The sequence below is a fragment of the Anopheles gambiae genome, chromosome 2 (assembly GCF_943734735.2).
Source record: "Anopheles gambiae chromosome 2, idAnoGambNW_F1_1, whole genome shotgun sequence".
NCBI classification, from domain to species: Eukaryota; Metazoa; Arthropoda; class Insecta; order Diptera; family Culicidae; genus Anopheles; species Anopheles gambiae.
This window is the reverse complement of record NC_064601.1, coordinates 78,571,446-78,598,086: the sequence shown is the minus strand read 5'-3', so window position 1 is coordinate 78,598,086 and position 26,641 is coordinate 78,571,446. Positions and strand designations below refer to the sequence as shown.

The following is a 26,641-nucleotide window of genomic DNA, read 5'->3' as shown; positions in this document are numbered from 1 at the left end:
GAATAGAAAGCCATATGCCACTAGTCACAACCAGAACACCCTTTCTGCTGGAATTTGCCCTTAAGGTGGCAAATCCCAATTCAGAAACAGAGGGACGTGAAAAAATAAAAATAATAAGCAGAAAAATAAGCAATAACCATACAACCGCATACAAAAGAAACAAACAGAACAACTATTCTCTTACCTCACAAAAATAATAATAATAACAACTCATTCACAAAAAAAAAACAAAAAAACCAGCACAACCCACAAACACAAACGAAAAAAAAAAAAAAAAAAAAAAAGATTTAAATTTAATTTAAGGAAAGACCATGAAAGGGGAACCATAATGGAAAATCGCCTAGAAATAATAAACCGAATCTAGCCCGGTATAACGTAGTCAAAAATACAATATAATACAAAAAAAATAAAAATAATAATAATAATAATGAACGGAGGAAATAACGGAAAAAAGACTAAGTAACTAACGACACATTATAAACCAACCTGGAAAAAAAGGAGACATGGATGACAGTCCACTCCCAAACTCAGATGGTACGCCTCTGATTATACCTCCCAAAAAGAGAGTATAGGAGGATGTAACCCATCAACCTAAACAGAAGAAGAAGAATAGTGTGGGTACATTCGCCCTCTTATTCCTGTTTCAAATAACGAAAACTTAAAAACGAAACAGGTGAAGGTGCAACATAACGTTATACGGCGGTGCTGACATCAAGCTGAGATAAGCGACCTCTTCTTCTCCGTTAGAACTCACACCGACATCACCCGCACCCTTCGGAATGATGGGTAAGCCTAAATGTAAATGATTCTCAAACGTGAAATTCCCGAGCTCACGTACACCAGCGTAAAGCAACCCCTCTTTTCGAATTATTATAAAACAGTGTTGGTAACATTTTTAAGTGTATGTGATGAAACTTGTTTTGTTGGTTACACGTGCGCCTACAAACCCACAGGTGACTCGTTCTAGACGGCACCCTTGTGTGGATAGATGCACCATGTAATTCGATATTGCAACGAAGCACAATACGGATACTAACACAAACAATACTGAGCGACACTAACGCTACGGGTTCCACCAATTGCGCTAATTGGAGGCCCCGTCGGAACATTTAGGGACGGTATAACAACTCTGCCCCGGTCCTCCGATTTGAATGTGCCGCCTTACACAGCGGTCGTTATTTTCACATCGCACGTTTTACCCGTCTTCCGGAAACGTCAGAGCTTTGTTGGCCGCGCACGTTGGAGGAGATGAGATTATATCACACTGTTCACTGCAGGTAGGTAGTAGGGGGGGCTAGTTCTGGCAAGTTGCTGGCTAGTGCGACGGTTCAATGTCAGCCAAGTTAAAATGACTTGTCAACTAAGAGACTATCACTCATCTGCGTTGCATTCGCGAAGGAAAACTTTTAAACGATTGTTCGTTTCTGCGGGAGGGGTATGTGAAAAGATTGCTGCTGCTTGACGTAATAACGTTGTGCATCGAAACTACCATCAAAACATGCACCAGGTAGTAGAGGGCATCATGACTCAGTTACATTCTAGAATGCACTAGGCATGCGTGGGTCATTTGATATTCAGCAAATGTAACTGTTGTTTAACAATACAGGCTCAATAGTTTAAATTTACCGACATCCAACAATCAAATCACAGCAAAGTACGAAAAACAGCGCAAAAGAGTAGATATCACATTAAATACGGTTAAAAACGCCATTCTATTACAATACTAGCATGTATTATGTGCAATATCTAACGTTTTGAACGTTACATGGTTAAGATTTATTCCACCTGGTTTGCCAGAGAGATCATTATGATCCGAGCACCTACGATTATCCAATCCATTTAATGTATTTTAAATGACGACCATGATCACTACAAAAGGATAGATCATAGTAAATAGGAATCTCCATAACAGTTTTGATCGTTCTGAATGGATTACCTACTATATTAATACTTATTAAAAGGTATTTCGTGAACTAAATAAATTCACATCTAGTCGAAAAGCTAGGCCAACGACACAATAGTTCACGATGTCCCAACGACATCTCAGCTTTATCGTATCTCATCCAGTCCGTAGGTGCGAAAAGCAACCTCACACAGCTATCTCGCACATGAACAAACGACGTCAGCCTGGCCTATCCGTCAGATAAGGCAGGTGTGATAATTATCTAGTCGTGATTTCAATCCACTCTATGTTCAATCCTCACCTCCCCCAATCCTCACCTCACTTCCCCAGACATACTTCAATATGTCTAGCAATGGGAAAGAGATAGCTAGTTGGCGATTTCAATTCGTGCCCAGCAAACTCTTTTTCGTCGCATGGCGTTCTTGTGGGCTTGTCAATTCTTTAAGCTTATTTGGCTTTCAAACCGGGTGTCTAAAGTTTATCACCTTCGTGCCGTGTACACCGCAACACATCTGCCAAACATTTCCTCTCCCCTTACTCAACCCTTTGGCCGGTGGTAAATGTGCTTATTGGTACTATTACTACATCCTAATGTAAACAGTTCAATTATCATCGGAACAAGTGATTCGATTCATATCTGTTGCTGCAAAAAAAAAACTTCGACTTCGACACACGCTCAACATCGTTTGTAAAGGTCGTTTGCCCTGTTGTCAAATCATAGTGTTAATGTTTTGTCAACCCTCTCTTATCGATGTATGTACGATATCAGACGCAGTTGGTATCAGCTCAAGACGGTCCCGTTGCTCGATCGATTTATTGATATCACAAATGATAAGAACGAATGAAACAAGCTAGTATGACATTGCGCTTTTCACATCGCAAATATCGCTAAAAATAAACAATGCTTGAAACTTGTTCCATCCATTTTAAGACACTTTTCACCACCCAAAACGTTTCGGTAGCGTTTTTTCAAATTAAAATAATCTAAACTATTGCATTATATCGAAATTGTGTACCATGTGGTACGCGATCAGTGTTCTACCCAAATCTAAGTCACGGGATGGCATAAGCTGGTTGCGTCATGCAGCTCACACGCAAACGGCTGTCAGGGAAAGAGAGATAGAAAGAGATCGTAAAAAACAGGAAAAAAAACTCACAAAAATAAATACACTGTCCAGGCAGGCTTGTTGCCAGTGCCCGTGATCGCCAGTAGAAACACGACGACGCGTGAAGCTTTTTTCGTCGTTGTGTTGTGACTAGCCGTACCACCATCGAGCGGTCGCCGCCTGTCAGAATGTCAAACGGCTCCGGCGTTAATTTCTGTAGTGTATTCAACAATATGGTCTTGCAGGAAATTCTTCCCAAGCTTCCGAGAGAGCTGGAGAGTATTAGTCTGAATGCCATATCGAATGCATAAGGTGACCCCCACGCAACAATCATCCCCACCGACTACAGCGGTTGTGCGAAATTTTAGGGAAGGAAAAAACAACTCCTTCAGAAAAGTGGAGCTTCGCATTCGATCACAGCACTGGAAGTTGCTTGGCCTGGGTGGTGTGTGCGGTCGTGTTGTGTGCACCTTTTATGGGTTCGTGTCGAGGAACGGGCGGCGTCACCGTGTGTGTCACCCTGGCGTTTCTACGCACTGATCACTTCCTTGATCGCTCGTGTGATGACGCCTTCGCACGCTAGACGCCAACGTTATTTGCGTATTTGATTCGCATCACACTCTACGGTGAGCGCAACACCCGAACTGCGTGAAGTAGTCTCGTTTTATCAAAAGTGTACACCCAAGCGACAAACAATATGGTACCGCAAAAGGGAGGCTACAGCTTTAAAAGCTTTCAAGAGGGATAAACAAGATGGAGCAGAATTGGAATATCACACTAGAAATAAACACAATCAATTATCGATTCCAGTAGGTTTAGTAATCCTGTAGTTTATTAACTTAGAACAGTAAAGACAAACATTGCAATACCAACCCACCAATAGCAGGCCCGGACACGTGTCTGTGTGCATGGAAACTAGTTTATTGAAAGACTTGCTATCTCTAGCCAAAGTCCGATTTCTTCACCAGGTTGCGTCACGTGGTCGAGGCGCTTGCTCCCCAGCTTCCTTATCGAGTGGAGCCATAATGAAACCGGGGAACCGGTAGCCCAGCAAGCAATGATCGCTAGATAGGCTAGTTCACGCCCTTAACCACGATGCGGTGTTGAAAGAAAAAAAAAATAAAATAAAAAAAGAATGGGCTCAAAGCACACGTTGACGCTAATTAATACACCATGCTGCTGCCCTAATTATATTTCGCATATTAGCCGACCGTCGTTAAAGTTGTCGCGAAGCTAAACAAACCACTTGCCCGCGTCGTCGGAGGCAGACCGGCGGAGAAAGGCACGTTAACCTGGTCATATCAGGAAGTGGTGCTAAGTACGTAACCAAAATGACCCACATTAAAGGGTGACAGGTATCGTCTAATTTAAGGCATTCTGGGCAGGGAGTGGGCAGCAGAGACAAAAGAGTTTAACTTTCGATGATTTATTTCGAAATCAAGAATTCCTGTAAACAAACTTAGTAAACATTTTAATTATATTTTACTTTTTGAGCTTGATTCACTTCTTCACATTCAAACAGCTTAATTTAAAATTGGTAAAATTTCAAATCTGCATCTCCAATTGTTAGTCAAATATCCCAATGAAATGAATAGATCATTCGAGTTACCATTAATATTGTACTGCATATGGTGTAGAGCCTACTTGAGAAACCTTTTAAATAAAATTTAATGTATAAATCATTTATATTATTTATGTTAGGTAAATTTCACAACTTTGTCGTCTTTATTCGTTCCTCCTTTCTTTTGCTCTTTGAAACTTTTATTATTATTTATTATTTTTATTTATTTATCTTACGCTACCAGACAATCTGACAAAACAAAAAACAATGTGCACTTCTTTTCCAGAAGTTCCCCCGTATTGCCGCGTAGTTCTATTCGCAAAGCATTTTTTTAACTAAAACTTTTCAAACTGCTTTAATTTATCCTTTCTAATTTCATTTTCACGAAAAAATTACCACGTCTTAATGCTTATATCTTTCCTTCGTTCAGTGCCCAATGTTTCGAGCAATAACGACTATACCCACATTCATGCTCACAAAATGCGCCAAAGTTGCTCCAAATTTTTCCAGATCTTATCTCGCTTCCGCAGTTGTCATTTTTCACTTATCAGGAACAAATTATCTTCAGCAACCTGCAGGAATGTGCAGCCCAACGTACGATTCAACCATCGGCAATCCCGTCGTCGTATCTGTCGCGCACGGAATTTATGAATGACTATAAAGATTAAAACCTCAAACTGCGCTTAAAAGCGGTCTGCTTTTTTATATAAATGCCTTTCCTTTTTGCAGGGGGGGGGACGGTAGAGCATAGCTGTGTAAGTGTGGTGGTGTCTGGGGATCGTTTGCCAAAAACGTAACCATGGACAAATAGATCGAATTCGTTACACGTAGCTCTCTCCCCCGTTGCCAGGAAGCTCGGCTCAACCGCAACGCACTGAACGATCCAGGGTGACAATCAGCCACAGTTGCGTTGGCCGTTAAAAATATACTTTAGCGCCACACGCTTCTTCTCCGCCGGCGACATTCGTTGACCACCAGCAATGCACCGCCGCACGTCTTGCGCGCCGTGGAGTTGAAGTGACTGCACAGAGACAGGAGTAAACCATTAGAAACGAGCCCTGACGCACAACCGCGAAGCAAAGTCAACAGTCACACACAAAATACACCGTTCTTTGAGTGATCTTATCCACACCAATGTGTGTACTCTTTATGAGCGACACACACACACACTTATAAGTGCGTCGAGGGTTTCTATATCCTTGGTAAGCGAGAAAAAAAAACATAAAAAAAAACGGGAATAAGAAAGAAACCTCGCTGGGAACATATCAACGCACAAAGGGGGTCAGTTTGTGCGGAGAGTTGGTCCAAAATTAGAACTGCAATCCACGGCATGGTGCTTCCTCTCTCTCTATCTCTTTTTTTGTTTTTCATCAAACGATTTAGCTCTCGAGCGCTTGGCTCACAATTTTCCCCTCCATGATGTTTGTTTTTCATTTAACTTTTCCTTGCGCACTGTGCCTGAGCCTGTGAATCTCCACACACTTCGACCATATTCTCGGTTTAGAATTGGTGGGATAGGTGCAGTATCTACTAGCAAAAACAACAACAACAAAAACACACACACGCATAAGTTTTCCCTCGTGCTCGCACGGGTGTGCCGATCCGATTGGTGGGAGGGCTATTAATAGCCGGGCGGAGCGGATTTTTGCCGATTTTCCACTGTCACTTCAAACAACAACAATAAAACACACAGCCACAGACATGGTGTACAAAACAGTTAAAGAAATAGCCCGGGATAGCAAGGCGGGGCTTGAAAGCCCCGCTTAGAGAAGCATTAGCCGATCATTAGTTTGCTTTTGATGAATGAGTTGAGTGATGAGATTGCTAACGATTGTGTTAAGTTTCACATTGCATTGAACAGATAAAACGAATAATATTAGGTATAAAGATCTCTGTTCGTTACAGAATTTGAAATTAGACACAAATAGGGAGCAAAATCGATTCTTTTGCTCAAACAACCCCAACATACTCATACAATACTAAGGAAAAGCTATGGATTGTGAGGATTGAATCGAGTCAGTGATCCGGGCAACATTCAAGACAGTGACCAGCTGTTGGCACAGAACTCCATTTACATGCACCTCGGAATGTATAGACACGTCGGTTTGCGTAATTAGCAATTCAGGGATCAAACGAAATTAATAAGATTTCAGTTTTTTTTGTTACACTTAGTCAAAGATATTTGTATCTTTAAGATCAGAACTATGTAACCCCTGAACGTATAATAGAACTTGTATTTTAATATTATCATCATTATGCAAGAATGACTACCTACGATGGACTTTGTTCAGTCTTGCAAACTGTGTAACACAGCGTCTATCTAATCTTAATAAAAACCCAAAGGAATGGAATCATATTCATAAATCCGTTAACTGTGCTTAGGAAACAACAATTGGCACATGTTTATGACTAACAAAGTGGACCTAATTATAACAATTCGAACAAACGATAATGAGCTTAACTTCGTAGGAGTATTGTTGGTCGTTATGTGAAATACAAACTTCTAACTGCAACGAAAAAATAAACTACTTTTTAATAAAAACTTTTTTTGTGAATACGGCTTTAGTTTTTAAATTCCTCAAGAATACGTTTGCAAGCGAAACGCAACTGCGTCTTAAAATTGGCTTAATCGACCCCGTGTGCCATGTGTGCGACCACACCGGCTGCTACCTTTCTCGATCAATTCGAGCTCCAGTGCGATCGCTCCAGTCACCAGTTCGGAGGTGCTGGATGACGGTGTGCGAACCAAATTGGGCAACCAAGCCAGCAGATCAGGGCAGCTATAACGCCGAAGATGCCGATGATGAAAGCAGCATCGGCGATTGAACCTTGTCTAACCATTTCAACTCCAGCTGTCTTACGTCTTACGTTCAGGTGTGCCGCCGAACGACGATACAATTTTGCTTCGTGCATACGTGATGGCCTTGTATTTGCATTCCCTGATCGTATCGAGCCGGAGGAGTGTGTGTGTGTGTGTGTGTGTAATGGAGTAGACCTCAAACGCCCACAGCGGCCCCACACTGCATCATACGGACTCGATGATCTCTGCGCTAGCCAATTTGTGCGTTGCCCGCAATGGTTATACAGCTTCATTGGGGTTCATTGAACAGGTGGAGGTGGATGAGTTCATTCTTGAGCAAAGTATCGTAAAAGTGTATACAATTTATAAACGCGTATGAGCTGTATCATTCGTTTCATATGAAGTTGTGGAAAAGGTTGCTGAATAAGCATGTAAGACGAAGCCATGATAGGAAGTTTCAAGTATTCTTCCAATATAATTTAACGTCCAAAACGACTCCGATCCAACTATTGTTAGTACGATTACGACTACGGCAAAATGGGAACCACTAGTTCCACCTGGAGTCGGAGTCATCCAGAGTCGACCAGAGTCATTTGGAGTCGTTCGGATTTAACTGGAGCCTTTCTGCCACTTCGTATACAGGCCTATGTTTGGAAGGCCGACTCCGATTGACTTTGATTCCAAACGACCCCGGGCGATTCCGGACGGGGTAAAGACGATTCCGAACGACTCCGGATACTGCTGGGCGGTCCTAACTTCCGGAGACGGTTCCGAAATTATCAGAGTCAGATCGGAGTCGGCACCAAATTTTTGCCCATATTTACCCATCACTACCACAATGTACCTCGGACGTTCTTCAGACCTGCCACACACCCGTCGAAAGCGAACGGAGGTAGGGAACGATCAATGTGGGTAGCATAACTTAACTCATAAATTTGGCAGTCTTTTCCCATGGCGCGACCCATTAAAGCTAGCGCATAATAAATCCACCAGGAACGCTAAATTCCCGAACAATGTCCATATGGTGGAGGTGCATTTGTTCGTGCATCGTACGACTGCGCAGGACGGCCAGTATGTGCTGGAGCAAGCCAACAAAAGCGCACGCAACAGAAAGCACATGCTACATTGTACCAAACAAACCGTCCGCTGGCAAGAATGTTACAATATTCACCCTCTGCCAGCCAGGCCCGATCTATTATGAGGCGTCCTTCAATGCGATAATGCTGCCGCCCGGACCAGGGACCGGAGACAGCCACTTGTGTGAGATGCCGACTATATATCGACAGTCTAGCTTCCAAACTCAAACTCCTTCAGTCTTTCATCGGTCGGCCAGCATCGTATTGCTTTGTGTGGCTTTCTTTTTCGGCCATCTTCCGGACCTTTCTTCTGTGTTTGACGATTTTGAATGTGTGTGTGTGTGAAGGCATGCATGCGTCTGATGGCCGGAGACGAAGGAGAGACTTTCGACACAAACGCCCGAAAACGGTGCTACTACTTGCAAGCGCGAAACGGTACAGATTCAGCCAGCTGAGGGAGCCAGCCGTTCAGAGGCTGGGACTGCTGATGAATAGGTTTCATTATCGCTTTCGGAAATTGAATCATCCACAATGGTATCGTGTACGGTTGCATGGCCAGCAGCCACAATATATTGTGCAACTCGTACAATTTAACGCACTATGACGGAATGCAGCACGGATTTATGATAGCTGAGCGCGACACTAAAGTTGTTGCCGACAGTGTATGGACATGACACGGAGAAGGAAGTGCGATAGGAAAAGTTCATAAATGTTTTGTCTAAAAATAGATTTATAATCTAACAGTAGCATCCAATCCAATAAACTGAAGAGTTTTTGCTTGTCAAATAAAACAAAATTCCGAAGAATTTGGCCTTCGTCTCGTCTCGGGAAGCTGAATAAAAAACATGTATTATTCAATCATATTTGTTATTTGAAGAATAAGTAAAAGCCCTTCTTCGCACTAGGACTTTATCTTCATCGGTGTGGTGCAGTGGTATAACAACACACAATAAAAGCATTGATTATTCCTAACAGCAAGGGTTGCTGAGCAGATTGAACCATTCCGTACTTCCAAAAGAACGATGTGACGCGCGCGCATGGGACACATAATAGTCACCGGCATGCGTTATATCACGTCACAGCCGTTTAAGCAGCCGAAGGAGCTGATCTATTTTCAGCCACCACGTCCCACACCGATCAGTTCGAAACGGGGAGTAGCCGGGCACACTGGGGCCGGGTCGAGTCAGCTCGAAAAGCTCCCGCTCGCTTCACGCACAGCTGCTTCAGTCGTACCGAGAGTGTGTTCACGGCACAAGTGTCCTGTGCGACACACGGGCAGTGTGACAGACAAACCGAACTGCCCACACCGTTTTTTTGTTCCCCGGGACCGGCCGGCCACTGGGGACGACGCGGCCATTCGATCGAGGGTGTGCGAGACTGCCTGCCTTAAATTAGAAACAACCTAACGGCGCGCACATTCTGCCAAACCCATCGTCCCCTGTCCCCGGGGAAGTTGGTCTCGATTCGAAGCAGAAGATTGGGTTACTCCAAGGCCCCCAAGATCAGTTTGGGTGACCGCTGCGGAGCGCAGGAGACCATATACATGCGCTCCTCACACACTGAAGATCAAAGTATGCACTGAGCGGGCCTGACTTACCTTTTCCTTGGCGCGGCCAGCATGTTTCTGGACGGATTTCGCCAGCAGCATTCCTTTATTTTCTGCCATCGTGCACTGTTGCTGTTTTGCTGTCGCTTGCGGATTCGAACGGATTTGGCACACGCGATACTTCTTTGCTAATTTTCGTACTTTGACCTCGCACACTCACGCTCACTACAACTTCCGGTTACCGGATGTCGTTCGGTAAAACCTTTTTGGATGGTATGCGGTTGAAAGAAAAGTGAAATATTATTTTTAGAAAAAATCTTCTTCTAAATTTTAATTGAACTATCACAAGAATTAAAGAAAAATAACTCAAAAGCGGTCTGTTCTAAAACACATTAAAAAAACAAGGAGCCTATCGGAAACTGTTTCGTCGGTTGTTTTAAGATAAAATAGGTTCACGGTCGTTTTTTTTTCAAAATTTATTCTCGAAAATTAGTTTTCACAACACAGCGCCGCCAGTAAAATATTTTCATTCACATTTAAAGGCATACAATTTTCACGACCAGCTTTCCACCAAAATCGGCCCAGTTTTCATCAACACACGGTAGCACTACCTGGAATGCACTTTTCCAAAAGGCGAAAATCTAGCACGCATGCACACGTTGTCAATATTCAATCGCAGTAACATTTGCCATTTCGTGCACCAACCACCAGCGCGAGGGAAATTCCAGATGCAGCTGTGTTTATTTATGTATCCGCCAGTTTTCGCTGCACTACTGCAGCTTAATGTCGACTGCGCACCCACACAGCTCCACTCACTAATACACACACTCCCGTGAAGGATAAGCCCATCTATCCAGGCGAAGCAACGATAGCCCCAAACACAATGCCCAAGAAGATACCCGCGCTGTGTAATTGCGTTGAGTGTGGATTGTTTTAATTCACGAGTTGGAATATTCCTCTCCGATCGAGCACTGTCGGATGGCGTTGGAAAGTTTGTCACTGAAGCGATTGATGCGAGTTGTATTTTTCCCCCCCTGAAAAGGATCACTTTAATAATAGCACACTAACTAAAAACACCAGCGCACCGTTCTTCCTACGATTCGCACTACGCGAGAGAGAAAAGCAAAGTAAACAGAGAACGCGATTCAGCCAAACAGTCTGCTGTCACTGCTTGCCTCCCCGATCGATGCCATTGCGTCATTGTGGCAGCTGTCAGTATTGCTTTTTTGCCCAGTTGACCCATAATCTATCCCATAGTTCAGTGGGTATTTATGTTTTTGTTGATCAAACGTTTTAGAAAACTATAAAGTAAGAGAAATTTAGACCAGAAAAGCTGTGTACTCAAGCGAGCTCAGCTTCAAGCGACTTTCTGTCTTAACAATTGAAACATTTGTATTGTTATGAAGAAATTGTTTATAAAATAACCACCGAATACGAATCGCCTTCCACCGCTACCCGGTGAACAAAATTATCTCGCTAGATAAACGCAGCGTGCCTATTATTGTGACGAACAAAGCAGCCAACTGAATGTTTAAAATAACTTCCCAGACTATGTTGATATGATATTTATACAGAAGATTTAGGTCCGGGTCTATGAACATATTGCGGCAACATTTGGTCAATCGCAACATAACTGGATTTTCCTATTTATTTTAAAACTTTTTTGCTATTTAAAAAACTATGCATACATTCGCTCACAAAAATGTTTTTAAAATAATTTGAAATCATTTTGCTTCCATTTTGGTATGCATACGCGTCTTGCAAAAAATCTTACAATTTTTTTCAATAGGCCATGCGATTTTTGTTACCTTGTCAAAAACCGGGCTTTCGATAGAGTTCTTCCAAGCGCCACAGGTTAAGCTTAAACGACTGGAATCAAAAATCCATAGAAAAAAAATGAAAGCTCTATAGCTTCCACTGGTTTACTCAATAGATGGCGTATTACAACTCATTATTATTATATTGCTGTACTTTATATAATTATGACCAATATAGTCTTCTAACTTTCCGAGTAAAAATCTATATGAATGGTCGTATGGTCAGACACATGGGTATTGTTGTAATCTAGCAATCGTTGTCAAACTTATATGTAGATCACAGTAGTCTATGAACGCATAACGGATTAGTTAGTTGTAATAAAACCTTTAGTTAAAACAGACGTCTTTAGGTATCAACACCATGGACCATTATTCAAACCATTATTCCATTATTCATTATACTTGCTTCTGTACAAATGGTGCACATTGGAGTTTAGTATTTAAACAATCGTATCGCCGTTCTAGCATCTAGCGATGCATGACTTCAATGCGAAACCATACAATAGTACAGAGGAAGGCTCTCATCCAAGCGAGGAATCTCCACTGGTTAAGTATCCCACTTTTTGCTATTTTTAGAATGCATGAGTCGTTCAACGTCTGCTAAACGAAGTCTTTCTATTTTCGGTTTAGCTAGAGAGCCTGAGTCGTTTAGAGCCCGTTTAGTAGTCGTTTGTGACGAATGTGATAGTTCGCACGTTCGACGAACGTAGCTCATTTCGGCTGTAGTTGAGGATCATAAATGAAATGATAATACGAATTATTAGAGGGATCGATGATACAAATGATTTGATGTAACAACTGGAGAACACATATGACTCCAGATAGTAGAAGTCTCATCAAGAGAAAGTAAGCCTCTGACCTATGTTTTCTCATCCTTTCTCAAACCTATGTTTTAAAGTCATAGACTCAAACCTATGTTTTATCATCCTTTCTCGCTTAACGGAAGAAGAAGAAATGATCAGATGGTACAGATGAAATGTAACGCATTGTAACGCTTCTTTTTTCGGTCGGCCGATTTCAGCCCACTCGGTGGCGCAGCGAAATCCTAGCGAAATTGGTTTTAGTACTTCTTCACATCCATTTTTTCGTTACGGTGGTTTTCGGTGTGTCTGGCAGCGGCATCAGACTCCATATAATTACAGTGGAACGCCGCTTATCCGGGCTTATCGGAACTCGTCCTCGCCCTGATACGTGAATAACACGAATAATAGATCCAAGTATATTTTGAATCACTAATTCTGCCGGTACACCTCCATATAATTTCTTATTCGACAGCTTCCAGAGCACAACCTCAGGTGGCATATTGGCTAAAATTAAGCATAAAAGAAAAAAAAAGATTTTTGTATAATTATACATACAACAAATTTCTTAATTTTCTAAAAAAAAGGAATAGGTGTTTGTTTCAATAGTTACTCACGTTGCGAATAAAATAACAAATCCCTTTCCACTCATTCAATAATGAATAACTATGCGAACTCCGCTAAAAATTAATTAGTCCCGTTGGTTAAGGGATAAATATATAAATTAAAAAAAACTACTTTTTGATTCACATGAACATTGCCGTTACATTATTGCAGCATCGTTAAACTTGAAATTTAACAGTCAATTGCGTCATTCTTCATTTAAATCTTCTTTCCATCGAAACAAATTTCCTCGGTGAGTTGATTTTTCTTTTGATGATTTATTTAAACAAATATTACTTTCTTAGCAATTATAAATGTTGTTCCACGTTTCGCGATCATACCGCGAATTGTCATTTCCCTTCGCATCACACACACCGGGTCCAAATACAATATGCTGTGTTTATTTCACCAATGGAAATGAGCCAGCAGGCAGAAAGATTGTAATGTTGTGTTATTATTCCAATCCCTGATCGGATTTGTGTTTTATCTTCTTCATCTTCTTCATTTAAATCATGCTTCACACACGAACACAACTTCACGCATCACCCTTCTTCGCAGCAGCTAACGCTATTGTGTTGTTTTTACATGATTATTGGTTTGCTTTCGATTTTATTTCGTCTCTGCGTTTTTTTTTTGCATGGCACCTCGGGGAGGTACCTATGTAACCTTATATCCGTATATAATGTTGTTCCGTCCATCATCCATTGTATTTAAGGGCACGTTTTATTTCGTCTCATGATACACACACTTGCACTTGCACGTAGTAATATATTGCTTGCCCCCTCTTTTCTCAACTGTCCCTTAATTCGATATTTTGTTTTTGCGTTCAGTTTTGATTTGATAAATCTCCTTCTCCTCCCTTTTGGAGGGTAAGAGAGCTTTGGCTCGGGAAGGTGTAGACCAAATCCCGGTTCCACTTACTGCATATAATTCCACGTGTTTGGTCAACTTGTTATTCGAATCGTTCTCTTCGGCTTTCTACAATCTTTAACAAATGCTTAATACAAGAATCTGCTTCAAGTGTGACTGTTGAACATTTTGTAATTTACTTATATGCGCGCATCAGTGCAAAAATAAGAGCCATTTGTTTAAACATTTGTGTACTATTATTATTTAATTACAAAAACTGGAAAAGATAAGTTATACCGTTAAAAGAGTAATTGAAAAGTTGAATGAATGCATTCTTTTAAAAAGTAAAAAAAAAAAACAATACAGCCGTTTAAACCATTCCTTTACACCCCAAACCACCCTTCTTACACTTTCAACACTCTCAACTGAAGATAAATGTTTCTATGCGATTCTTTAAAATCCCACTTAAAAAGGCTACATTATTTTAGGTGCTAAGGAAAGACAACAGTTATATTGAAAAACATACGTCTAGCCGGCCGGATCTATATCCAAATTAAAAATCATCCCAGAAACTGAAACTAGAATTCATTTTGTACATCTCCGACAAGTTTAGTAGCAGTGAATGACGTTAAACAATGAGGAAGATGGTATCGCGCTTTACTGTTTGTTGCAGCGGAGTACCACTCACAAACGAATCAGTTTCATTGCAACAATGAACTTGTACATGGCGTTACACTGTTTTAAAACCAAACCGAAGCGTTACAAAAAACGTAACAATATGCGCAAGTGTGCGGGTATGTGTGAGTGTGCATTTGTTGTTTGATTGTTGTGTGGGAATTACAATTCAGCTTATGTTTATCTTCATCCAGGGAAACTAAGAACGCTTTTGCCTGAGATAATTATACTGCTTTGCTTACACAACACAAGAAACTTTATGTATGTTCAACAAACATTCACTCTTTCTCGTATTACTTATATGCATAATATTAAACAAACAAAAAACATACATTGCAAATTAAAAGTAACACTACATTGGGTTTCATATCAGGTCGTGGATTACATTTATTTTGTATGGTCTCTTTCATCTTGGCCTTGTTTTCCTTGCTACCACTTGTCCTTTTTCCCCCTTCACGATTACTCTGCTCTCTCCCCCCCTCGTTACACACCACTTTCTATACACGATCCGGATCCGATCCGGATCGTCTACGCTAGAAAACTTGTTAACACGCAAACTGTACGAAGTTGAAACCACTGACTGCGCATTTTGGGAAGAATCTTGACGGAAGAGTCTTGGTGGTTGTTGTGGTGGTGGTGGTGGTGGTGGTGTGGTGGTAATGGTGATGGTGTATAACCACCGACGATAAAATGATGAGAGCGAAAGCGCACGGCCACATCTTAGGCAACACTATTCAAAAGGTGTCACACATTTTGGTCGTGCTTTCGACCGATTCTTCCCTACCGCCGCTTCTACTACCTATCCTCTCCGCCTCTGCTGCCCCATCGAAGTGATTTTGTTAATTTAAAAGAACGTACAAATATCACTTGCCGCAAACTACCTTCACATTGCTCTATTCCCTGAAACACAACAAAATATGCTTACACAGTTAAAAAGTTATTAAAATAAATCAAAACAAAAGTTCGATTATCATTTGAAGTATGTATATACTCTTAGTTTTCTTAACTGACCGGAAATGCTGTACGCGGGGGAGGCCTATCATTTCATCTCGTCATACCCCATACGTCTTTGATTTATTTTCTTCACAATTCTGCGCTGTGGGTCCAAACACATACACGCAATCCCCGCGCCGTATGTGTGGGTGTGTCTTTTGCTGAATCTATTTTGTTTTAAAGTTTTTTCTTCTTCTGTGTTTTACAATCTTTTGGTTCAAAAATTTCTTACTTACACTGTTTGTTTTGGGGTTTAAAAGTATTCGGAGCGTGTATGGTGTGTGTGTGTGTGTTGGCGTCTATTGTGGGGAAATGTTCGCTCTTCTTCTATATGTATATATTGTTGTGGATTTCATCAATCTATGATAGCTAGCTGCTGTTACACATTTTCTTTTGATGGTAAAAAAGAAGATAAAACTTTGTAGTTACATATCCATTACACTACTGCGCGAACGACAGTAGCGGAGTGATGACGAATTGCATGAATTGTTGTTGGTTGGGGGATAAACGTTTGCTTTGAGTGTGGAAGGGCAACGAATGACACGCCGTCGAGCGAAAGAGCCTCCAGCGCGTTGCCGTTACACCTCCACACATTTGTATTAGGTTTTGTGTATGACTTGGAAGCGTTTAGCGTGCCGCTTAACCGTCGCTGTCCGTGCCTTGGAACTTTCTTTTCTTGCCCCTTGCTTCCGGTTCACCTTCTAAAACACATAAATTACATACATTAGCAGCCTGCTTCCGACAACGCGAGTGTTCATTCTAGTGATGGGAAAAATGAAGCTTTGGTCGGAATCGATTCCGACTACCTCCGAATCTTTGGTACGTCTGGAATCCGTTTTCAGGATCGGCGAATTGGAATCGGATCGGAATTCTGAATCGGCTCAGGAATCGGTTCCATAATCGGCTTCAGAATAGGAATCGACCCCGCAATCAGAATTAGCTCCGGAATCAAATTCGATTTCGATATCTCCATTAGCATAAGCGTTTGGGTCCTACGCAGCTACGATTGTATCGATTGCCGCCAAAAACCCAAATTTACTTGTAAACGATCCATTCCAACTTTTGATTTCAATTTTAGAACTGACTCTGATTTCTGAGCCAATTCTGATTCCGATTCCGGAGCTAATTTCGGTTCCAATTTCGATTCCGGAGGTGATGCTGACACCAGAGTCGATTCTGGAATCGGAGACGGCTCCGGAATCGGCTCCGAAATTGATTCCGAACGAACACATCCAAGCTCCCATCACTAGTTCATTCGCAAAGGAATTGGTACAAAATTTTAACTTACCTTTCGCAACATCTTCTGTGGTTGACGATGTGGCGGCTGCCGCTTCTGTTGCTGTGGACTTTGATTCATCTGCTTCCGCCGCTACTGCAGCGGTCGACGATGCTGCAGCCTCCGACCCATCGGCATCATCCTCACCATCTTCCTCTTCTTCGCCTTCTTCATCCTCCCCCTTGCCATCGCTGTCTCCACCATCTTCGCCCTCATTCTCGCCACCACCACCACCGCCGCCGCCACCTTCTTCATCCTCTTCCTCCTCACTGTCAAACTCTTCGTCGGCGTTGTTGTAGTCACTCTCGACGCTCTTCCAATCCTCCTGATCCTCCTCCAGGTTGTCGTTGTACAGGTAGGCTAGCGAAACTTCTTCCTCATCCGATTCTTCGCATGAGTCCTCCGGTTCCTCCTCTTCTGTGGTCGCGCCCATAGAATGAAAGTGAAGCGATAAAAACGAATTGTAATACATTACAATTAATTCTGGTCTGCCCGGGCAGGACGATCATCTGCTGCCACCGCCAAGATGGTGGCATCCGAAGGAGCCGTAGATCCGTTCTCCATTTGTGGTAGTGCTTCAACCCTTGCATTACTATCTCCAGTTGCACCCAAGGAGCAACACTCATCTTTTTCCACCTCGACTTCCATATCCTCCACCTGCTGCTCCTCGTTTTCCTCCTCCTCATCATCAACTTGTTCTTCTGATTCGTCTAGCAATTGATTCTCCCCCCGGTAGCATATCTGATTGATGAATGCCAACAGGGAGGTAAACATTAGCAAGACGGACACAAACGATGCCATCTTTTGACGACCCTGTTCCACTTCATTGGCACGGGCAAGGGCCAGTTTGTGTTGAATCTCTTCGTACAGTAGATCCAGATCGTCCTTGGTCGATTCTTGCCCAGTTTGAGAGGAGCAGCCGTCATCAGAATGAAACTTGGTGCGCCCAAGATGTCCCTCCAGCACATCGGAGCCGATCTCATTCGCTGACTTCGAGTCCGATTCGTTCTTCGTTCTTTTTTGGCGTACCCTCGCCTCAAGCTGCTCCAGCTCGTCCAGATCAATTTCGATACCATTGATAGAGAACTGGGAAGGTTGCGGTAGGTTACCGTCATCATCATCATCATCAACTCCACCTGTAAACAGGATGGGGGGTGTCGCCATAGTGTTTTGCATTGTATCTTTAACGGCCGTTTGAGTATAAGCATGTTCGGTGGAGTATCTCATTTAAATTGTCCCCTTCTAGCGTACTTATCGAAAAAAAAAAAACATGACCGATCAACGCATATTCCGAGTAAACAAGTTTGGCGACAACAAACCAGTCTTATTCAGTCCAAAATAGAGTAACTGGTCAAAAAAATCTTCTATAGTTTCTATTTAGTTACAGTAGCAAGGGGTAAAACATGAAACTATCCACAAATGAATGCTTTTCGCCTATCAGTATACCTACCAGCCATGTCTTCCTCATCGGATGGTGCTTCCACATACTCTTTGTCGAATCTGCAAGCATAAAGATAAACGAAACGTACTTTATTGTTGTCCAAAACACTATTTTTAGCTCGCTATAATGCTACCTACCCATCCAGATAGTTGAGCGATGGAATCAGTTGAAACAATTTCTCACGATAGTTTTCAATCAGTGTCACCTGATTGTTGAACAGATCCAGCACTTCCAGGTTCTCCAAATCTTTCAGCGGCTGAAGCTCATCGAAGTCCTTAATCCGGTTGCCGGACAGGTTCAGATGTGTAAGTTTCGGGCTACCGGTAAGGTGGTTCAACCCGTTCGATATTCTGTTGTCCGAGAGTTCCAGCTTGCGGAGGTTGGACAGCTTGGGAAAATTTTTCAGCGAAACCAGCCCGACGTTGATGAGGCTGAGCGTTTCGAGTGCTGTGAAGCTGTCTGTGAGCCCATCAATGTACGTGCTCCGACAGTTGTCCAGAATGAGCTCTGTGATCTGGAAGGAGGCAGTAATAAAGTATAAGAGTAAATGAATATGAAATGCACTAGCTATATATATGTTAGAGAAAACAAAATTTAACATTTCAACAAATATTTCATTAAAAAATATAATTTAACTGTCCCCACTTACAGGACTAATAAATGTTACAGTTTAACCCTATCTGGTGGACAATGAAAAACAACACGTTGCCGGGACGAGGAAGACAAGTACTTCAATGCGAAATAGCTAAATGGTGTTTTAAGTTTTCCTTGAGCAGAAAAGGATAATTTTGATCATTCTGAGCTAGTTTAGTGGAGATTTCATTAATTTAAATATGGTTCATGTGTGTCATTAGATTAAATATATTAATAAGTTACATTGATATATTTCATTATCTTATATTAAGCTTGTTTGTTTATTCGTGAAGAATCTGCCTTACTTGTCCTAATTAAATTTGATCATTTTAAACACGGACAACCCCTTTTGGTAATCAGCGCGACATTGAAAATCATGTGCGCCAAACTAACGCTTGGTGGTGTGCGTGATTTGTTGTGAAAAAACAGTTGCGCACACACCATCAAAGATTCGCCGGGCGGACGAAAAACACCTCTACATATGCACCACCATATAAACTGTGTGTGTTTGTGTCAACTTCTACTCGCTAGTATTGGTGGGTGCGGTGAGAGAGTGTGTGATCGATTTTCAACAAGTCCGTTATTTCCATCGAGATTATTTGCGCTTTGTGGCAAATAGTATTCAAACCGTTTTTGATGCAAATTATCCGCGGCATCTCGTGAATGTTTATTCATGCCTTATTATGTACTTAGAAACAATGCACAACCATCGTAACTTTAAATCGGATAGCTTTCTAATTTTAAGAGAATGCAATTGACCCATTAAGGACTGAAATCGATGAATCCCATGTGTGACTCGATGAACAAAAGACAACAAAATAACTAGCAAAGAAGCTACACTTATAGGGCATTATTTATGCAGAGTTTGAAGCAAAATTATCGAAAAAAGGTACGAGACGGTGGCGAATCAACTAATTTTCCTTCAATTCATTGTGGCTTAGAGAAAAAAGTTTGTTTGAAAACGGCCGTGTAGTTAACTTTTGAATGTGTGCGAAAGTACGCGTAGCGCGCACACGCCTTCGTCGATTGTGTACTTCAAACGAGTCGCTCACTCAGCGCACGCACACCACCAGAACAATACAGCGAACGGCTCACTCCACTCATTGCCGCCGTTGAGTGGGACAAAGAGAGTGTACGCACACACGACAGTCGCGCAGCAAGCGTTCACATGAGCAGGCAGAGGCAGCCATTGCCACTGTACGGTTTTCATATGCAGGTGAAAAGCAGTCTCGGGCCAGAGCAGTGCATATTCCCCAAAACCAAAGTGTGCCATTTTCCGGGTCAGGGGTCCAAAATTCGCCAACCAAACTAGTGCCACTATCCTGGGACGTAGCTTAGGTATCGAGTGATGCAACGATGGGCGGAGTGCAGTAATCACACGCAGCGCCATTTGACCACAAAACTTGTGGCCTCACGCTAACGGAGCTCGGTGGTGCAAATTCCAAGATGGCGGCCTGCTCGCTCCATTTGCTCGCTCACACGCTGGGAACCCATCGTCACCGAAATCGCCACCGCCGATCATCATCATCATCATCATCATCATCACTCTTCGCGGACCACTCAGCGCGCGCCCGAGGACCGCTCACCAATACCGATACACCAGTCCGAGAGCGATTTCAGCTCCGCTGTGGCATGGTGTGTGCGTGCGGTGTAATGTGTGTTTGTGTGAGTGCGCGCGCTTGTGTGATGTGTGAGCATTTGTTGATTGATGGTGTGTGCGTTCGGTGAAGGTGGGTGTGTGCGTGTGTGTTGCGTGTGTGGGAGTGTGTGCAACTGAAGAGCATTTTATTTGGAAAGTGCGTAGATAGTTTCGAACCTGATCTCTGCCATTTTCGCGCGTGGCCAATAATGAGAAATTACCATTATTCACAGATAAGGATGTGATGAATAGCCAAAACTCAAGGATTCATCTAGTCGAAGAAAATGTCTTATCAATTATGCTTCTGCCCCCGCACCATCCACACAGTAGTTTTTTTTTTAAGTAAACATTCTTACACTCTGGCAAGCCACTGCATGCAAAGGTGTGAACCTTTGCTTTGCTCCATTTGTATGTGTATGTTACTTACGCACACATATATTTGGCAGATCTTCCCAACACACTTTCCACACACAGCGCACACTACTGCTGCTCTCTCGCAGAAAAGGCGCGCGCCACTTCATGTGGTAAGGAGCGTTGTTAGTGTGCGTGCCTATATGTATGCAAAGATTTGACGACGGGTCGCCAAAAAAAAGGAAAAAAAAACACGCTCGACTCGGTTCGTCGAATGTCGATCAAAGAGTTACGATTACGAAACGTCGTAATAGCGTGAAAACTGAACACAGATGAGAAGGGGAGAACAAAAAAAAACAACACCACCAGCGCTCGTGCGACAAATTTTCATGACTTTCCATGCCACAAACATGTACATCACCCCGCCACATTAATTTGTTAGCTAAGGATTTTAAAGCGGAGCAATAGAGGTTAATTTAGCTGGAAGAGAAGAGAGTGCGCGAATGCAAATAGTAAATCTAATGAAGCAACACACCAAAACAAGGATGTGTACACCGATTGTGGTGGGAAGACTGGAGAGGGAAAAGGGTTCTTTTTTTCGTTGCTTCCCATAATTGGCGCTTATTGAGGCGGCAATATGGCGGAAGCCGGAAGGCACAAAAACCCGTTGGAAAGCAGCAGCTAATCGAACTGAAATATGTGTTTCTACTGTTCTTTTCTTTTTTTAGGTTAACCTAACACGCGCACACTGGAAATCTAGATATTTGAGAAGAGAATTAAATAATGATAACCGTTCACAATGAACACGGAGAAGCTACCTAATGATACAGGGAGAAATGAACTCTAAAACTTAAAAACGAATTTTTAAATCTCGTTTCCGGCTGGACTGGGCAGATGAAAACACATCTTTGAATGAACCAAATGAGCGCAATTAGCAGTTGAGGTTGAGGTTGAGACACAATTGTATTTGATAGTGAAGTTAAACTATCAGAAAATAGTAACAAAGCGAAAAAAGGGAAGTGTTAGATACAGCAGCGCCTAAACTGTAGCTCTGTTTCGTTAGTATTCCTAAACTCCAATGGAGTCGACTTCCTCCCGTGTACTATAAGGCGTACATGGCAGTTTTTTAACAACTGAGTAGAATGGTTCTTAAGAAATGTGAAGCATAGCTAGTAGTGTTACAGACACACTTACCTCATCATCCGGTCGACCTCGTTTTTCCAACAAAATACGCTTTTCCATGATGATATTCGGTGATGATGGTGTTGAGTATTTCACTTAGAGATAAGTCACTCCACGCAGTGCTCCTCCAGGTCCTTCGAAAACTCTTTGTTGTGTCACTGGATTACTTTTGTCTTTAGGCACGAATTTTATATATTGATTTCCTGCAAGTGGTACAAAAAAAGCACACAATTAATATATTTGTATTTACGTTGACACAATCAGTCTAATTAAACCGATCTTTCTTAAAAGGTATTTGGAAGTTTTAAGATGATTGTTACTTTAAATGCCAAAAAAGGATTGCGACATTGGCACATACGGTGCCCTTAATTGAACTTGTGTACATGAATAGGTTTAGATTTGGAAAACATTATGCACAAAATCACGTTGAATCAATGCCCTTATGGCTGGTGCCGTGGATTTGAGGGAGTTACAAGAAATTAATCAATTATAATTGATCCTTTACTTCACCACCCCCGGCCTGTCGACACACTCCAGCACAAAACCAGGTGGTCTGATTGACCACCCCCTCCCGCCTAACGATATCTAACACGAGACGGAAATCCTAAGACACATGCAAAATGAGTTCACAATGTGCAATCGCACTGCTAGTTTATCGAAAATCGGGGAAAACAAACTCAAATAATCCAAAGTCAATCACACTTCTTCGCCACCTTGTTTACCAAGATTGTGTGGAAAACGCGTTCGCGTACTGTGCACCTCGTCGCTTTCAGCGCGCGCTCTCCCGACACACAACACACGCCAGCGGGTTTGGTGTCAATTTTTCGGACCAAGAAAATGTCCCCCCACACACGTACACACTGCGCCACGCCGAAACCCGAAAGGGAAAATCTTATCGTTGCCGACCGTCGCGCGATATGCACTCTCACACTTGTGTGTGCACTTTTCACTGTTACAATTTGCGACTGGCCCACCCGTTTGCCTGCTCTTTGCTGGTGTGTTTCTATGAGCACGGCACTGCCTGCCCTGTCGATGGATGACACATCGATGCCCTGTGTGTGCTGCTGCTGTCTCTGCTTTGTGTCTCTACACACCTTGTGTGGCTCTCCGGTGGCCATGTGTGTATATATATTCGCAGCGCACACACATGCGAACCCGTTCCGTGTAACGACATGTCCGTATGCACACACCACAGAGAGAGACACACACATTAGCCCATCTGTCCGATACACACCGATGTGAGTGTGGTGGTCGTCGTAGCGGGTGAGAAGGAAAAAATAGCCTTTCGCTACTGGATGAAGCGGGGGAGAAGGAGGGGAAGACGAGACGGTTTGCACCTCGCGACGGTGTGTGCTAATGTTTTTGTGAGTTTTTTCTGCGCGGAAAAAATAACAATCGAGACAGGCTAAATTCAACAATGCAAGCAGAGGGTTGCCACGGATTATTGGCTTCCTGACCGGATATCCCCCTTCCTACACACACACACATACACACGTACACAATCTCTGCTGGATGTACACAAGACCCTATTTCCTTCCGGGGAGATGCATTGCGGGGATAAGAAATAGAGCAGGCGAATCGAAGGTGGCGGTGCGAGGAAACAGAGAGGAGGTTATTCCTTTATGAGGTTATGATAGTCTCCTCCGTACAGTTTTTAACCTTCATCGCCCTACCACCTGTGCCAGACCCATTATTTGCACTGAACTGGGATTTATTAAAACGGTGAATGTGACGAAAAGAAGAAGAAAAAACCACGACTTTGGCTGACTGCGAATAAACGACCTTCTCGACGATGTGGTTTCCAATGTGGTCAACTTGTTATCACACACATACGAGTCCGGGTCCCCGATTATGGCACTGTGAGGGACACCCACCTTTCAGCATGAATAAAGCCATGCACAGACAAAAAGAGACTACATAAAGGAGGACGCGGTGCTGCTGGCCGGAGGCCTTAACTAAACTGGCAAATCTTGCGTGTGATAAATATTGGTGCATCGATTGCACCCACCATGCGAGAGTTGTACGCACCCCACACTACTACCACACACAGCACACACACACACACACACACACACACACGATCATCACTCATGGCATAGGAAAAATCGAGCAAAAAAAAAAAAGAGTAGGCAATGGTTAGGAGGCGCACAATTCCGAACTTGAACACACAAAAATGGTGCGGGGGGCAAGGACAAGCAGCCCTTCCATTGCTTCCTTTTTCGGCTTGCAACGGCTTGCTATGATCGGTTCGCGGAAAATTAATTCACCATCTCCTCCTCGCCCCTCACTGCTTAGAGCCGAAGAAAGGGGTACACTTTTCCCGTGTGTCTCTCTGTAGACGGCGTCTTTCGCGGTTTCAATTCGTCACGTAAACGTGTGATGATACTGCACACCACCGTATGCGGGGTGCACGGTGGCCGCAATCTACATCTACACGCCCGTTCTTGGCGGTGCACGGGTAACGTAAGCAACAGACCGATCACGCACGCACGCACGCACGCACTGTACTTCCGTCGAACGCTTTGGGGGGTCGGCACTGGGAAGGGGGAGGAAATGGAAAATAACGTTTCTTTTATGTTCTGGCACACACTTTGGTCCCCTCTCGGTGTTTCCACACGTTTTGCTATGGCACGAACAATTTTGCGGACAATCGCATATGCACTGTGCCTGGCGTTAACTACATTTTCCACTTACTACAGGATGCTCCGACACCGGAGTAAATACGCTAAAATTACTAAAACGCGTTAGATTAATTTTTTCAATCACCAAACACGTCGTACCTTTTTCGCTACAGGGCTAAATGCTTGCTTCTCTTGCTGCTGGTGCTGCTTCTGTACCTCATCTGCTTTTGTGGAAGGCACTCGCTCGTTTCTCACCGCCTGACAGTGTGCGTTGTGCAGTCACATGTACACACACACACACGCTCACACTCACACACCGTCGATGAGCGCGATACGCGCGTTCGACAGCACCGCAAAGTTATGTACGTGTGTGCGTGTATGTGTGGTTGTGTTTGTGGTTGTAATACACTGTAATCGTGTTGGTGTTTTTCAAGTTTTACTCACCGCGGCACACGCACACTGCGGTAGCGCGTTGGGCCCGCGCTGTTTCGCGCTCGATCCGTTCGAACCGTGTGGTCCGCTGACCGTTGCAAACGTACACCAGGTAACGGGAATGTTGTCGCCCGTACAATAGGAGGGACAGCATCAAAACATTAGAAAATCAAAGGCAAAGCTGTGTCTAAATAGAGTTGGTCGTTTAAATAATTTATAAATGTACCTTTTCAAAGAAACTAATAACGGCTACGGCACATAGATGGGTCGATATAAATGTTCTTAGAAATTGTACATTTTTTTAGAAAGTTTAGTTGCGCAAAAAATGCTTTCAAATAATTCCGTAATTGATAATTCAGCTATGGTCATAGTTGACAGAAAAGTGACAGATGATGTTTCATCGAACAAGTGCACATTCGTTCGTCGATTTTATTCAGCTGCGGTCAAACCTTTCCGATCGAGAACATGTATTTGAAACGGACGGTTGGCTGGTTCGTTTGTTTTGTGAGATTTTAGATCTTTTCAACGTCTACTTCTGTTGGATTTCGAAAGTGTGAATTTATATACATATTCTTTCTAAAACATTAGTTTTAATTAACATGAGTTTTGCAAATCGTTGCTTTACACAAAAGATGATGTGCAAAATGTGTCATTATCATTGTTTTATCTCTCTCCCCTACCCCCACGCGACGATTGAATGGAAACAGAGAACAAAAGCACAACCCGAGTCTCACTCGGGCAAATCACTTAATGGATCAATAATAGTCTTTCGTTGAGGATTTCCAAGGATGAAATGCATCTTATTAAATTTAAGTGTAACCGCATTTTCTGCAAAAAAAAAGACAAGACAACGTACGGCAACACGTTTTGATTAAACAAATAAAATAACTAAAAGCCAAACTGGAGATTCGTAGTTATATTGATTGTAAAGTCATCTTGGAACAGGACAATAATTTTGAACCTCTGCTATTCTCATGTTTCTTCCACAACACCACTACGGTTGTTAGCGATTGTTCGGATTATTTACTGTTGTTTTGTTCATTGTTTATTGGACAGTTTTGTTCATACATCTCGTTTGATTGTTTTACGGGTTAAGAGCTCTTCATATAATTTTGATGAAAAGTGAAATAGGGTAAATGGACCAGTATTGGGCAGGTTAGTGCAGCTGTTTCATAAAAACTGCTCGTACACTTACTATTTTTATTACTTTTCATGAAAGTAACATTATTTTGAACGATAAACTAACTATGTATTTTTTTTAGAGATATTCGTGAAAATGCAATCACTGTTTTTGTTTCTATTTTCGGCAGCTTGGTCCTTTTTCCGGCAGGCTGTGC

At 42.7% G+C, this 26,641-nt stretch overlaps 2 protein-coding genes and 1 long non-coding RNA gene across 38 annotated transcripts in view; 1 reads left to right on the top strand and 2 right to left on the bottom strand.

Moving 5' to 3' along the window:
• Window positions 1–11,200, bottom strand: part of LOC3289894 (myc box-dependent-interacting protein 1) — a 42,847-nt gene extending 31,647 nt beyond the window's left edge. For 3 of the 13 annotated variants that reach the window (XM_061641500.1, XM_061641503.1, XM_061641502.1), the window contains exons 1-2: window positions 11,078–11,199; window positions 10,044–10,254 (exon numbers count right to left, since the gene is read on the bottom strand). In XM_061641500.1, coding sequence (XP_061497484.1) covers window positions 10,044–10,112 — 69 coding nt within the window. In that variant the 5' untranslated portion in view covers window positions 10,113–10,254; window positions 11,078–11,199. The other 10 variants (XM_061641494.1, XM_061641498.1, XM_061641495.1 and 7 more) reach the window with 8 other exon arrangements.
• A 2,270-nt stretch (window positions 11,201–13,470) lies between these two features.
• LOC1274757 (acidic leucine-rich nuclear phosphoprotein 32 family member A) lies at window positions 13,471–25,619 on the bottom strand. 24 transcript variants are annotated; one of them, XM_061650772.1, is made up of 6 exons: window positions 25,317–25,619; window positions 22,264–22,454; window positions 18,584–18,960; window positions 18,456–18,505; window positions 17,018–17,422; window positions 13,471–16,430 (listed from the first exon to the last, which is right to left on the bottom strand). In XM_061650772.1, the coding sequence occupies exons 2-6, from the start codon at window positions 22,309–22,311 to the stop codon at window positions 16,369–16,371; spliced, it is 942 nt and encodes a 313-aa protein (XP_061506756.1). In that variant the 5' UTR covers window positions 22,312–22,454; window positions 25,317–25,619; the 3' UTR covers window positions 13,471–16,368. The 24 variants fall into 24 exon arrangements, with proteins under 24 accessions (XP_061506756.1, XP_061506747.1, XP_313950.4 ...); XM_061650763.1 differs by having other exon boundaries at window positions 17,018–17,435; window positions 18,457–18,505; window positions 25,032–25,577; XM_313950.5 differs by having other exon boundaries at window positions 25,032–25,565.
• Window positions 20,216–22,545, top strand: LOC133392112 (uncharacterized). Its single transcript, XR_009765460.1, has 2 exons — window positions 20,216–20,295; window positions 21,798–22,545. It is a non-coding gene; the product is annotated as an uncharacterized LOC133392112 (long non-coding RNA).
• Window positions 25,620–26,641: the final 1,022 nt, after the last annotated feature.

Bases quoted from the DNA above. Each gene is read 5' to 3' on its own strand.
- LOC1274757 (XM_061650752.1), bottom strand. From the start codon at position 22,311: ATGGAAAAGCGTATTTTGTTGGAAAAACGAGGTCGACCGGATGATGAG. The intron at 18,961-22,263 runs GTAAGTGTGTCT...GCCTCCTTCCAG, and splicing joins GAGGTCGACCGGATGATGAG to ATCACAGAGCTCATTCTGGA. The intron at 18,506-18,583 runs GTAGGTAGCATT...TTATGCTTGCAG, and splicing joins TCGCTCAACTATCTGGATGG to ATTCGACAAAGAGTATGTGG.